Source organism: Podarcis erhardii (genome assembly GCF_964252035.2).
Source record: "Podarcis erhardii genome assembly, chromosome: 9".
NCBI classification, from domain to species: domain Eukaryota; kingdom Metazoa; phylum Chordata; class Lepidosauria; order Squamata; family Lacertidae; genus Podarcis; species Podarcis erhardii.
Genome location: NC_138512.1, coordinates 35,957,465 through 35,972,921, shown reverse-complemented (window position 1 = coordinate 35,972,921; position 15,457 = coordinate 35,957,465). Strand labels below are relative to the sequence as shown.

At 39.6% G+C, this 15,457-nt stretch overlaps 1 protein-coding gene across 4 annotated transcripts in view; it reads left to right on the top strand.

Moving 5' to 3' along the window:
• The window catches only part of TLL1 (tolloid like 1), a 137,532-nt gene extending 127,568 nt beyond the window's left edge, over window positions 1-9,964 (top strand). For all 4 annotated transcript variants that reach the window (XM_081875266.1, XM_081875269.1, XM_081875267.1 and 1 more), the window contains 5 exons: window positions 1,629-1,754; window positions 2,533-2,660; window positions 5,270-5,483; window positions 6,012-6,262; window positions 7,925-9,964. In XM_081875266.1, the coding sequence (XP_081731392.1) occupies window positions 1,629-1,754; window positions 2,533-2,660; window positions 5,270-5,483; window positions 6,012-6,262; window positions 7,925-8,059 (854 nt within the window). In that variant the 3' untranslated portion in view covers window positions 8,060-9,964. The remainder of the gene's footprint in view (window positions 1-1,628; window positions 1,755-2,532; window positions 2,661-5,269; window positions 5,484-6,011; window positions 6,263-7,924) is intronic.
• Window positions 9,965-15,457: the final 5,493 nt, after the last annotated feature.

Here is a 15,457-nt window from a genome sequence, read left to right as displayed (position 1 = left end):
TTAGTTCAGCTCACATTACCCCTACCCCCACCCCCACCCCGCTTTACGCCTAACACACTAAAAGCTTTTTTAGAGGATTACTACTCAGCAAACAGGGTACTACTGCCTGCCATGTTGCAGATTTTCCTGCAATACATAACATCTATGTCTTTCATGTACTGTTTAAATATGTTTTGCTTTTTAAGGTGTTATGCCATGTCCAGATTCATTGCGATCAAAGCGCTTTTGTCACTGTCTCGAGAGGGAAAAAACTGTAATAAATCACAATGTATTATTAAGAAGTACCAGCATGTGCTGAGCTTGGAATCTTGTTCAGCCTAATTTTATTTCGTCTCACTTTTGGTACTGCTGCCAAAATGCCACTGGTACAAATCCAATACTTTTGTTTTTGTTTTGCTTTTTGCATGCATCTAAATAGTACTGATTAGAACTGCACGAGTCGTGACCCATGAAGCCAAATGCAGCCCTTCAGAGGATTAATCAGCAATGTTTTTGCTTCCTGTTTAGGACTGTAAAGCAAGGGGAGGTTTTGTCGAACACCCAGCATAAACTCAGATGCTGCCATACCTGCTGGTGAAACATTGTTGGAACAAAGAAAATTAGTTATAATTTAAAATTATAGACATGGGCCCATTTTCCCTTCAGAGAATCTTTTCTCTTCTGTGCCACCCCTCCCCCCCCAAAAATGGGTGGGGTCAGGATGAAATGAGAGAAATAAAATAGAGCAGTGTTTCCCAACCTTGTGCCTCCAGCTGTTTTTGAACTACAACTCCCATCATCCCTGACTAGCAAGACCCGTGGCAAGGGATGATGGGAATTGTAGTCCAAAAACAGTTAGGGGCACAAGGTTGGGAAACACTGAAATAGAGTATGGGGATCAGGAATAAGAAATTCTAGATGTTCACAGAGCAGGGTGTTTACTGAGACGGCACCATCTTCCCCCAAATGCCTCACTTGGATGTACAGTGGTACCTCAGTTTATGAAGTTAATCTGTTCTGGAAGTCCGTTCTTAAAGTGAAACCATTCTTAAACCGAGGCGCGCTTTCCCTAATGAGGCCTCCCGTCTCTGGTACCCTTCCACCTTTTGGATTCCATTCTTAGACCGAGGTAAAGTTCGCAAACCAGGACACTACTTCCGGTTTTGCGGAGTTCGTAAACCGAATCGTTCTTAAACAGGACTGTTCTTAAACCGAGGTACCACTGTAGTGTCATTCAAAAGGCACTGTGGTGGAAATTACGGTGACCTTAATTGACCCCTCTCTTCTTGGTAAAGCCATAGTCCCTTGTTTATTTCTAGAATTTATTTTGCTTCCCCTTAGGATGGGGGGAATTGCCCAATGCCTCCCCAGTTTTGTGGCCTGAAGGTGGAGCTGTAAGAGTGGGGTGGCATTTTGGGCTTTGCACTAAAAATTAAATATGGGCAGTGGTTTGTTGGCCTGATTTGCTTGAGAGTGGCCATTGCACTAGGTTGCAGGTTGGGCAATGAATGGGCATACAAAGGAGGATAAAATGAGTGCCTTGGTTTTCCCCCTTTCTGGACTTAAACGTAACTAAACCATTGTATACCTTATTCTGGAAACTGGAGGAAGATATTCCACTCAAAACAAGTGTCCTGTGTATCTTGTAGATAAGGATGAATGTTCTAAAGACAATGGTGGCTGCCAGCATGAATGCATCAACACTGTAGGAAGCTATGTATGTCAATGTCGCAATGGATTTGTGCTACATGAAAACAAACACGACTGCAAGGAAGGTAAGAAACAGTAGTATGAAAGAGCTGCTTACTTTGAAAGCTTTGCCAGGTGTAGCCTGCATTCAGACATGGGGTTTATTGTGTTACTTTTACTAGTAATAATACTCATGCTTCCTGTCTCAATTAATAAGGACCTTTTACAGTGCATTATGAAATTGTGGCTTTTTGATAGATATACTGCCACATTGCGCTAAATTTTAACATGGCAAAAAAGAACTGTATACTGGGATTACCACCCCAAATTTTGCCACGTGAGATTACAGCACAAACCTCCCATGGTTTTTGGGGTGTTGCAAACAAGTCCCCGCCCCCCGGAAAAACATAACACAGAAATATGCTCTAAATTTTCAATAGTTTCCACCAGATTTTCAGAAGTTGCTTTTACACACTGTGAAAGATCACGGAAAATGTGGCTGATATCTCTTAAGGAAACATCAGGAAAACAAGTTCTGCCTGAACGCTGCCCAAGCCGTTTGGGCATTTGTACCTGTTGCAAGGTGCATTATGGAAAAGTTATGTATAATTTGTAGTGGACACTGCCATAAATGCAAAGCCAAATGCTAAACTACAACTATGGATTATTGTCTGTTAGACTAAATAATTAGTTTGTAAGTGGCGATAATTAGTTTGTAAGTGGTGACCATGAAATTAGGAGGATTAGTAGCCCTGGATTAACTTCCAGACAATTTTGCCATTGCCATGAAATGATGCTTTTCTGTTTACATGGTATACATGTTCATTCAGACTCACTCAGTCTTTCTGCCAATTATTGATGCAGCCGAGTGTGAACAAAAGATCCATAGTCCCAATGGAATTATCACGAGCCCTAACTGGCCTGACAAATATCCAAGCAGGAAGGAATGCACATGGGAAATCAGCGCTACTCCTGGTCACAGAATCAAAATAGTAAGTAGCTTCCATATTATGAGCAAAAGCCCTTTGCAGTTCACCTGTAGATGATCGCAATGTTGTTTTAAGATTAAGATGAGTCATGGTTGAAGGTAGATGGTTAAATATACATGACCAGGTTGAAAAGTTTCAATAATAATAATAATAATAATAATAATAATAATAATAAATTTTATTTATATCCCGCCCTCCCCAGCCGAAGCCGGGCTCAGGGCGGCTAACAACAATCAAACAATCAAACAATCAGATAATCACACATTCTAAAAGTATTTCATTATAAAAATCAATTAAAATCAAATTAATGGCAACTGATTAAGCAAGATTCTGTGAAGTATGCCAGAGGAGGGAGTCAGGCTGCGCCCTGACCAAAGGCCTGGTGGAACAACTCTGTCTTGCAGGCCCTGCGGAAGGATGTCAGGTCCCGCAGAGCCCTAGTCTCTTGTGACACCATGTCACACCATGATGGGGAATCTGTGGACCTGGTTGTTGACTCCGAGTCTGCTAGCTCTGGAGTCTGTACTCTGAATAGTGGCACCAGGGACCTAGACGGGGCAGGGCTTGTCAGTCCAACCCCTGCACAGTCTCATCAGGGCTGGCCTTAAGGCAATTGGAACAATTGCGCCAAATTGGACCACGTGGGCCATTCCTAAGGGGCCCCACACACCAGGGCACTCTAGATGGATTTTATTTATAGCTCTAAGATTCTGCAGACTTTGGCTGTGAACTGGGGCCCCACGAAACATTTCAAGTTGGGCCTCAGAGTTTCAAATTGGGCCCCACTGGCTGGCCCTGAGTCTTATAGTTGCTGGGCTCGAGTTGTCCTGCCCTCGCATGAAGTCTTGGGTTTGCAATTTTGGGAGAGGGGAGACTGCCTGCTGGGGGGGGGGCAGGTGGGCTGGGGAGGCCCCCTAGATTTAGAGGCCCTAGGCTTCAGCCTACTTAGCCTATACATAAATCCAACACTTTAGAATGATTAGAGTTATGATTGTGAAAGATTCCCATTATGTTCTCCTTTAGAAAGAGTGTGAAAGTTTTGTTATACCAAGGTCATGGATATGATTCCTATATGGGCCACCTGGATGTTCCTTCATTGCAGGGGGTTGGACTGGATTACCCTCAGAGTCCCTTCCAATTCTGATTCTATGAAACGTTTTTTTAGGTATTATTTTCTACAAGTACTGTTCTCATGTACTGCATGTGTAATTTAGACAAGAGAAGATCGTCTTCTCATTACCATTCAGATGAGCAAATCCTTAAGCACAGTGCAATACAGAACCTTTTAGATTAAAACGCAACCTAGCTCTCAGTTTGGATGGAATGAGTCCTGTTTTTAACCAGCTTCTTGTGGAGCTTTTCTGTATCCACGAGAGGCCAAATAGCACAATACTTGGTCATATGAGAATAGTCTGGTTGAACAAAATTTATGAGTAGCAACTGGGATAGTTGTACAGCTGTTTTTGGTGCATCTGCAGTTTCCTTCTATTACAGATGCCTAATCTTCCTAAAAAATAAAAGCCAGGAAAGTATTGGTGTTTCAATTTGCAGAGCTTTGTGATTATTCTGACTGTTTTCTCTCCACTGCCAAAACATCGGCACTTGAGCTACATGAAGTTCCTCAAGGCCAGCTGTTAACATAAACTGGCATCACATTGTACTTTGGATGGCTTCCACTGGGGGTTCAGTAGATTAGAGCTGCTTTATTGTCCCAGACACAACTCGACAGCAGTTCTGTTTGCTCTCCACTTGACTTTTGTTTGGTTTCATCGCTTTTAAAATATTGCCTCTGAATATATTGCCTTGCTGTACTGGAAAGTTCCTCAGATGCTCCTGCTCCCTGCCTGATGGGACTGGGGCAGGAGGGAGGAAAGCGAGGAAAAAGATGTGGGAAAGCCATTGCTAGGCATGCGTCAGAACAGTATGAAAGGGAAGTTTCTTTCTTTTTAAAACTGATGTGAAATGGCCTTTTCATAAATAGTTTATGAAAACACTCTTAGAGTAAGCCCCATTGGCCACAGTGTTCTTAACCTGAGATACCACTTTAGCAGAAAGGACTGTAAGCTGTTTTTATATGCAATGATGGCAGCAAGAATATTATTGGCACAAAAATGGAAGAAATGGATTGTCCTGAATGAGTCTCTTCTTTAACATTTAATTTAGTATACAAGGTTGTTTTTAAAAAACAGACTAACTTCTGCTGTGATGGTACAATTGCATTCAATGAGAACCTTCTGACCACGGAAGACTTTTGATCTGGTGAAGGAATCCCTTCCGCAATCCAGGAAAGGAGACATTTTGTGTAGATTCCGTACTGGCTTTTCAGCTCCCTGTACCCCCACCCATCTGCTCCAGATGGTTGAGGGACTCTGGAAGGAGAAATGGGTAAAAATGGCTCCTTCCTATCCTTTTAGGAAAGGTACCATGACCACAGGAGAGTCTGGATCCAACCCACTTTCTTTGTTAGTTCATTATTACACTACTTATAAAAGTTGCATGCCATTAAAAATCCAAAATGCCCAGAGTAGCAAAACCATAGCATGGACCTGACCTCAGGTTCACATTCAGAACACACCTGAAGTAATGGATCAATACTTTGTTAAACTTTTCAGGTTTTTAATGAGTTTGAAATTGAGCAACATCAAGAATGTGCCTACGACCATTTGGAAGTTTTTGATGGGGAAACGGAGAAGTCACCAATTCTTGGACGTTTGTGTGGAAGTAAGATACCAGATCCCCTTGTCGCTACTGGAAATAAGATGTTTCTTAGGTTTGTCTCTGATGCATCAGTTCAGAGAAAAGGCTTTCAAGCTACTCACACTACAGGTATGAAAATAATTCCCAGTACTTTTGTTGATAAATGTTTAAAACTGTTTGTGGCCAAATTTTAATCTGGACCACGTTTCCATTAAGCAAAAAGGGGAGCAAATATTAGTTATATGTTCCTAATACAACATTATTGCCTGTGCTTCTAATGTCCTCCGTCTTTTTATTATCGGTGGAACAAAAACTGGTAGTATTGACCATCTTGTTGAAGCCAATGTGCTTTTTAATGAAGATGAAATATGGGGCTTCAACACTGGAAGCACATTGCATCCTTCAGACACTCAAAATTCTGTTAGAAAAAGCAGCTGCCAACATACTGATGTCTGTTATTTTTTCCAGGTCAAATATTAATTCTAGTTTCTTGTTATTTCAATTCCTTGGTTTATACTGGCCCCTAGTGGTGGTTCTAATATCATTCTTACCACCATGATGATTCAGAAACACAGCGTGGGAAATTATGTGTGGTTCCTTTTAAAACAAGATCGAAAGAAGTTTATATTTGTTTTTTTTCTTCCTTACTTTGCACAGAGTGTGGTGGTCGTCTGAAAGCTGAGAGCAAAGCAAGAGATCTCTACTCTCATGCTCAGTTTGGTGACAACAACTATCCAGTTCAAGCGGATTGTGAATGGCTAATAGTATCAGACCGTGGTTACCGAATAGAGTTAACTTTTCAGACTTTTGAGGTGGAGGAAGAAGCAGACTGTGGTTATGACTACCTAGAGCTCTTTGACGGTCATGATACAACTTCTCTGAGGCTTGGTCGGTTTTGTGGATCAGGGGTATGTAATCTTGAAGTTATTCCAATGATTAAGACTCTTCCAAATATGAATAAATAATATGACTGTCTATGGATGTGAAATATAGACGTTAACAACTTTTTGTTGTCTGTCTCTATACAGAAGAAAGAAACACACCCCTATCCACCTTATCACAACCTGCTTTTTAAAAAAACTCTTCTGAGTTTAAAAGCAGGTTGCAGTGCAGTGATAGGGTTCCCTATTTGAGGAAAAAAAGAAGTATCAACGCCCCACTGCTTCTGCTTAGCAAAGTGTATGTAAAGGGATGTATTGTACTTCTGCCAGTGTTTTGGCCTTTATAACCTACATGCTCATTGAAGTTAACAAAATTAAGTAATACCTGTTTTGACAAGGCTGCTTTTATTCTTCAAGGTGAGAAAAGTCAAACAGTAAGCAAAGGAGCTATACATACATAGAAAACCCAGAATTTTAGAAACTCATTCTGCTTTCATCACTGAATGCTAAAAGCAAGACATGATATAAAATCCAATTTTGTGTTTCCTTCATGAAAGCCATATAGTTCATTTAATATTTAATCAAAACTAAATTCATTATATTTCCCTGAACTTGCTTTTAAAGAACTTTTTCTGAGAGATGAAACTAAACAATTTCAGAAGGTTCTGTGCATTTGTTTTCCACATTAAGAGAAACGTAGGAGGAACTTTTCAATGTGAGTTAGTTTATTTCAAGTAGAGAACTGTTCCAAGGGGGAACTAAACTCTTCAAATAAAGTTTTAGTTGGGTGTAATGGAAAGGAGAGTATAGTATGTGCCTTATGGGTAGGACAACATACTGGTGGGCACCTGAAGTTTGAAACTATAGTTATCTCTTAGCATGTCCCTCAGACAAGATAGAGCAAGTATCAGTATCAGAGTTTGGAGTGCACAGTATACAAACACTGATGTAGGGGGGTGGGGAATTGTTGAAGCAAGTGATGACAGTAATTGGGGCCATCCACAAACACTATTTCATAGGATGCTTAAAAGCTCAGGACTGCAAATCTTTGGAGAAAGATCATGATATATTAAAGGGAGGAAATTAAATTTAAAGGTAGTACGTTGAATGAAAATCTGCTAAAGGGAAGGATTTTCTGTACTGCATCAATAGCTAGAAGACAGATTTTTGCCATGAGGACAAAAAATAGACACAAACTACATAGATTTCCATGATTTTTTGTTCACTTTTTTTTTTAGCTCAAAGCTGTCTTTCAGATGAAGTATGCTAAGCAGAGTGTGTCTGCTTAATTCTTTCCCCCTTTAAGCTCAAAGTTGCCCTTCCCAAGTTGCTTTTACCACAAAGAGGAGAGCAATTCTGAGCTGAAAAATGACAGGTGTAAGGGTACAGCAACCACACACCCATTACTGTCCCAGTCATATGTAGCCTGGTTCCAGGCTGCTTTAGTTTTAAGCAGCAGCAGCAACAACAACAACACAGAATTCTAAAGCTCTGCTTGGTGTGTAGTTTGAGCCTCAGAAGCAAGCATGCTCTCAAAGCACTACTCCATTCAGTGTTGATAGCAGAACAGACATCAGCAGATTGTGGCCTCATCTAGAGAAAGGAAGACCACACTGTTAATTGTTGCAACATGCTTAACTGTGTTCATGGTAACCTTGGCAACCCCCTTTTTTCCCCCTTTCCCTGCAGCCGCAAGAAGAGATTTATTCGGCAGGTGATTCTATTTTACTTCATTTTCACACGGATGATACAATCAACAAGAAAGGATTCCATATACGATACAAAAGCATAAAGCATCAAGACAGTGTTCACACCAAAAAATAACAGAAGATCCCTTAGGCCACAGAATGAGACAGAAAGAGTGACTGTTGCGGAGAGAGGGGGGAATGGGTTTTGTTTTGTGTTGTTTTTTTAAATAAAAAGACTGACATTCTTAGTAAACAAACACTTTTACACCATGCGTCCAAACTGAAGGAAACCTGAAACATCTCACTGCTAAATATATTCCTATTCTAGAGGAACAGACATTATAGCGATGATGTGTGGTCTCAGGCGTGGCTGTCTCTGCAAAGCCAGTAGAGGGGCGCTGCATGCTTCCAGGGAGACTATAAGAGCTTTTTGCTCACAGCTTGACAAATGTCATAGTTGCCTGCATACTCAACCAGTTAAGATCCAGGGAAAGGGACCCTGCAGACTCTTGACAAGTGACTGCTGTCCAGGAGGGGGGGATGGGAAATGCCTACCTTCTGCGGGTCATGCACTCAAAAAAAACAAACAAACGCTGTCATTATATTTTTCTTATTTTAATTGCTTTGGTGATATATCCAAGATACAGTGAATGCAAAGAAAAGTCAGGAAAAAAAGGGGAGGGGGATCTTCTGAGATTATTATGCACTCGTAATTCATCTGTCCCACCAACGCATTAATGTCATGAAAACTGGAAAACTACATCTGCGAAATCGTTGAAACTTTAGAGAGTTGATCATAGCAACATATTGGAATGTCTGAAGCATTATACATTCATCATCATTATGGGAACATCCGGACTTTGGACGTTGTCATTTACTGAGGACATTGAGTTTATTATTGCTGAAGGACTCCATACCTGCTGACCTCTTAAATTTTACACTAAGTACTCATGAGAACGAATCTTTTACAAGCCTGCTGTGGACCTTTATTCAATAAACAACAGAAGTAACCAGGGCCAGGATAATCCGAAACACCATTTAATGGATTTCGTTTCAGACATAATGAGCTGCTGCTCAGCATTTCCTTGAAAATGTTTGTGAATGGTTTCATTTCATTTTTTAATTTTAAACCAGTCAAAAATGAATATTAAAAAGTTGGTTTCCAAAAACGTATTTCTCAGCAATTGGGGACAAAGGGGGTGGGTGTTTTCTGGAAATAAGACTTTTGTGATGGCAAAGATAATTTCTATGGTGCTATTCCATGAACATATTATTAAAAAAAAAATAACCACAATGCAAGATGTTTTAGATCTTTTGAGCCAACAATCTGCAGATCATGAATGTCTCACTATGCCTGGCTGCATCTTAAGAAGAACAGACTTTCTAAGCATGTGAAAAAGATAATTGCAATGGCAGCACTAGCCCTGTGGAACAACTACTACTATTGCCTTAGAATTCTTGCACATGATCATACGGATCTTTCTGTAGATACATCCAATTTGATAAAGAACTTGACAATTTGAACATTTCACATGTGCGTTCACAAAAGTGATCCACGAGCAAATTCCCATCTGCAGAGCAAGATCATCAGTTGTAAATACAGTGGACTTCCTATTGATGTAGAAATAAGTACTTTTAGGAGAAACTATTGTATGTGCTTTAGGCCATACATGGCTTTAGTCACAATGTATATGCATCATGTAAGTATGTATGAATGAGTGCTTTAAAAAGAGTGAGATGTGTTGTGTATGGATGGACAGGTAAATTGTATTTCATGTGCCAAGTTCTACCAGAATTCGGATTGACTGTAGCAACTTCCTTTAAAGGTTTCATAAGCAGGACTTCAATAAAGAATCCAAGAGCTAATGAAATGTTACGTTTCATTTAAAAGAACTATTTTGGTATTATTTGATGCTGATTGCTACACCACTTAGTTTTTGTTTCCTTACCACAATCATACACTGGCATTAATAAATGTGTTGTTGTTGCTGTTTTTTTAAAAAAATAATATTAAAATAAAACTAAGCATGTGCAGGTCTCATTGTTTGTATGTTGTTTCTGTATCACTCCTTTTATCCTCCAAATGACATAAATGTCAAGCGTGCCTCCTAGCCAAAGGAATGCACACAGCAGAGAGTATATCATCATAGATAACACTTATAGTCACTTCTACAGCTCTGGATATCTACGCACACCAGTCTAGCATCTAGGCAGCTGTTCCCAGGTCTGTGTTCCATAGAGCCATTGCAGCAAGAGAAGACCACTCCCTCTCCCCCCATTTACAAACCTTTCCCCGACGGGCTGTGCACCTTTGTGGAAGCTTCCTCTGCTCATCCCTTTTCAATCCCCTCCTGGTTCTGGGAGACAGTGGTTGTCTGGTTGGAAAAGACCTGTGGCAGGTTCTTCTTGGTGGTGGTTCCCTGATTGTGGAGTTAAGTGCCTTAGTTTCCCCATTAACCTTTAGGAGAAATTTAATCAACATTTTTGTTTACCTAGGCATTTGATGGCCAAATGTCCTCTGGAAACTCTAAGAGTAGATTATTGTTTTTAGGAGCTTTTGACTGTTTTTAGAAGGTTGCTTTAATTAGTATGTGCAGTTCCTTTTCTCTTTATTCATATGAATGGAATGCATCAGTAGCTATCAGGTATAAGGGTAGTTGAACTTATCATCAAAAATGTTCTGAGCAGGCTGTGAACAGGCTTTTTACCGTGTCAATTATGTCAAGAGTCTACAAATTACCTTTCGCTCCATCTTGACACGGGTTGTGTTTTGTCATGATCCACTTAAGTAAAATTTAACACGAAACCTATTTCTCGTTTTTGATGGCACTCTTTCCCCATTAGAAATAACTTTGAGTAATATGACACCTTCTCTGCAGTTGCACTTGATCCTCCAAAGGGCAGTGATGGCTGGAGGCAAAGGGATTTACTACAAAAAAGACGCTCAACTGCAGCACATTACCGACAAGTTATATTGGGCTTTGCTGCTTCTCTTGTACTTAGAATTTTAAAATTTATTCTTAGTTCCAAATGTTTTTTGTTGTTTAAACAATGCCCCTGCCTTTGTCTCCAGTGGGAGGGAAGTGAATTATTCCAGTTCCAGGGCTGGCAGATGTATTCCCCTATTTTGGGGGGGTTGGCGTGTCAAGGGATTGAGGAAACTATGGCTCCTTCAGGTCCATGCCTTCCCCTGCTCTGCCCTTGTCAACCTTTAGTGGTGTCAGAAGTCCAAAGTTGGTGAGACAGGGTGATTCGTTGAGGATCTAAACATGGACCACTCCACCCTTGTGTTAGATTCAAATTCATGACCTAGAATATGAACATACAGTTGCTGAACTACATTTTGTTAAAACCTATGCTTAATTGTGCACCAGTAGAAAAATGGCCCATGATCTTCAGGCTGGTTTTGAATTATAGAAAGGAAATATAATTTTGAGGTCATGTTTAATCTTAAATATTTCTTCATTAGTGCTTTAACAAATATTCACTACTATTTGAAACAGCATGCTGGGGAGGGGGAAATGAAAGAACTCTCCACATGTGATGGTTCAGCCTAAAATATGAGATAAAGTTTTCTTTAGGAATCCAGTCTTGAGTGTCTTTTTGAAAGAGATTAAAATATCACAAACCCGACATAAAAATTTACATTTATTATTAGTTTTAGAACAATAAATTATAGGCACTTCTGAACAAGAAAGTTCTCCTTGTCTAGCAAAATGGTTTACAAGGATCTGGAGAGTATTAAAAGTGGGAGGAAATGTAAGGATGTTAAGAAATATCTACTCGTAATGGCTGACATCTCCGAAGTATGGAGCAAAATCAGACATGGTCAAATCATGCCAAAATAGACAAATAAATCTGTTTCTTCAATTTGTGGCTGTAGACCACAGAGCATTCTCCCTCGCTCGCTCTCCCCCCCCTTCCAGATGTAAGACTCTTTTGAAACACTGCATCTGTGGTTTTGGGGTTGTTGTTGCTGTTGTTTTTAACCCGGACCTTTTTTCAGTGCTGATATTCCACAGTCATTACCTGTGTTATAAAAGTTTGATTATGCATTTTCAAGACTATATAAAGGTTTTGGGACGCTTCATAACATACATACAACATATTTCATTTAAACTGATATGGTACAGCTGACTTTGATGGAGCAAAGGTGTAACACTAACCATACTGACTTAAAAATAATTTATGTTGGAAATGACTTATAGTCATGCTTACAGGTTCTGGTACTAATATGCTCAACTGCAGCTGTTCTGAGTCAAGTGATTTTTTATTTTTTTTTTAAGCTGGGCAAGTGCCAGGATTCAAACCCTTTACATATGCTGAACATGGGGTTTGTGTGACCTAAAGGGCAAATTCAGGGCATGCTATGAGGGAACTGCAGGGAAATCAATGAGATCGGCAAAAAAAAGGGGGGGGGGAATGCTTTTAATAGTGAAAGGTCAATGTTTTGTGTGATACTGCTTGATTCCTCTAAAAGTTTCCAGGTAAGACCTGCTACTCCCTGTGACAGATTGATGTTGCCTCTGTCTTTACCATTTTCTTCCTCACAGCTTGATAGGAAGCAAAGAATAACACAAGGCAATTGACAACATTTTATTTAAATCCCTAAAGTTTAAGTTCTCACTATCCCGTGCCACAACCAAGTGCAGATTTATGAAGTGCTGCCAGACAAGCTGCTTATTTCCCCAAAATGTGGCTGCTATCACGCACTTTCTGTAGAGTGCAATTATCCCATTACGTTTCTAACCACACAAAAAACAGATATGGGAAAGTGATGGGAAAATAGCAGTGGATAGTGCAGAATAACACCCACTAGTTGCATAAGCACTACAGTACATGAGCATATCAGGATGAATGCTGAATAAACAGCTGGAGTTGTATAACCTCTGCACATTTTGGGGGGAAATATTGACGTGAATGCCGAAAAAACAGCTGGTCTGGAAAGTCCCCATGACACCTGGGGCACTTCTCGACTGCCTCTATTTTGGGTTGGGATTCAGTCACATGCCAATAAATACAGTTTGTGCAATTGGAGCAAATTTGGAGCTCTTGCATAACAAATCCCTTCCACACCCCCACACCCCCAAATCTGACTTTTTATGATAAGGGGAAATGCTTTCGAAAGTGTGGAATAATGCTTGCTTGGCACAGCACCCTATAACCTCCCCACAAATTTTATACAAACCAAATAAACTGAATGCTCAATAAACAGGCTATCAGAAGCAAATTTAAGCACCATGATTTTATTGAGTTTCATTTAAACACGTTTTGAGCACTTGCTGGATTCTGACCCAGGAATTTGCTATTTGCATTTTCAGAAGACAATTGTTTTCTTTTTCTTTCTTTTTTTTAAAAAAAAAAATTAATAAACTGTCTGCCCCAAAGGTAAATGTGACCTGCTTTTTTTCTTTCTTTAGGAAATCTCATTTGCCAGAAGTATAAATGCTCTTGTCCAAATGTTAACTGTTCCTGTGAAGGATATCATTTTCTTGCTTCCTTCAGATGTGCTTTCTCATTGAAATGCCAGATATAAACTTGCTGGAGAATTTCCCCCAGAAGGCTCCTTTTCTCTTTCTCTTACTGCTGTTTTCTATTTCCCCGTGGAGGGGAGGAAATCAGTTTTCATAGGGCCAAACAATAGGCTGTACTTGGATTGTGTGTGCCTGAAGCCTGACAGGGTCTTTTCTTTTAAAATTCACATTGGGGCAGCAGGATTGACAGGATAGCAGCAGCACTAAGAACGGGCTGGGGGAAAGGAGGTGGTTTAGCTCTTCGCCCACATAACACCCACTCTAAATTGCTCCCCCCTCAAGCAGCTTTCCCTTCAAAGATTTCAAATATATACTTTTGGAACACTAATAGGGAGGGAAGTCATTGGGTGGGGGGAACTGGGGTCGGGAAAGGCTTAAATCCCTCCTGCTGTTTCTCCAATATCAATAGTACCTTCCCAAAGTGGCACTTAAAATCGGGAGAATCATCAGCTTAAAATTACACTCTTTTAACAGCCAAGGAGTGAAGTGAGAGCAGAAATGGACCTCTATACCTTGTCGCCTTATCCCAGATCTTTGACATTGAAGATCCATGCTAGGTTACTGTCTTTATCAATAATTTTTAATTAAATTTTCTGTTTTACAATTTAGAATATTCATTTAAACAAACTTAAAATATCAAAAACGTCCCTTCTTCTCTTTCGATGGTTCATTTTGCATAATGTAAATCCCTGCATATATTATATAAACAAAACCATTCGGTGTTCCATTATTACGTCCATCAAAACTTTTTAAAAGTCGTTTTTATTTGATTTTACAAATATAAATTTATAACAAAACCAAATACATTTCCATATAAAGATATGTCTCTGAATCTCAAGACCTCCCCCGATCCCCTCCATGGGTCCTAGTGTCAACATTTTCAACTGCATGTCATATCATTATAATCTATTTTTTTTTACTATCTATCCATATTATCCATAGTATTTGTTACATTACAAGTGAGATTAAAATCCTGCTAACGTTTTCATCTGCTTTTAGTGGTCTCCTAAATAAATTATAATTTTTTCCCATTCTTTCCTAAAGTTTTTGTCCTCTTGGTTCCTGAGCTTTCCGGTAAGTTTTGCTATTTCGGCATAGACCAACAGCTTGGTTTGCTGTTCCTGGCTGGTAGGGACTCTTTCTTCTTTCCATCTCTAGGCTTATAATATCCATGTGGCTGTTGTCGCAGACATAATAAGTCTTTTCTGCTCCTTTGGGATGTCAGTACCTACATCCATCAAAACTTACATACACTGATGAATTTATCTTAATGCTGCCAACATTTTCAATATGCTAGGTTACTGTCTATATCAGTGATGGCCAAACTTGCCCCCCTCCCCAGCTGTTTTGGGACTACAATTCCCATCATCCCTGACCACTGGTCCTGTTAGCTAGGGATGATGGGAGTTGTAGTCCAAAAACAGTTGGAGGGCCAAGTTTTTTTTTTTATAAATATTTATTAAAGTTTTTGAATACAAATACACAAATAATAAACAATCTTACTTCCAACACAACGTAGTTTCATCAATTCTTTGGACTCCCTCACGTCTCCCACTCCCATTTACATCGTTAAAAGGTTTTTCCAAGCAAATTATCAACTTGTTTACGGTCTTATATCCACTCATTTAAATATAATCTAGCAATTCTCCAAAAAAATTATGTTTTCTTTAATCTCACTTATCATCGAGTTCAAATCTAGTTTAGTGGTGGCCAATTTTTTATAATCTAGCATCCTTCTTAACATTCAACCAAGTTACAATGTTTTTGTAAATACATCTTAAATTTCTTCCAATCTTCTTCAATCCTCTCTTCTCCCAGGTCTCAGATTCTGCCAGTCATCTCATTTTTGGCAATACATTCATCTTAATGTCCTGGGAGATTGAAGTGAAACCAGTAGGAGAACACTTCAATCTCCCAGGACATTCTATACAAGATCTCAAAGTAGCTGTTCTATTACAAAGGAATTTCAGAAATAGACTGGAAAGAGAAGCTGCTGAATT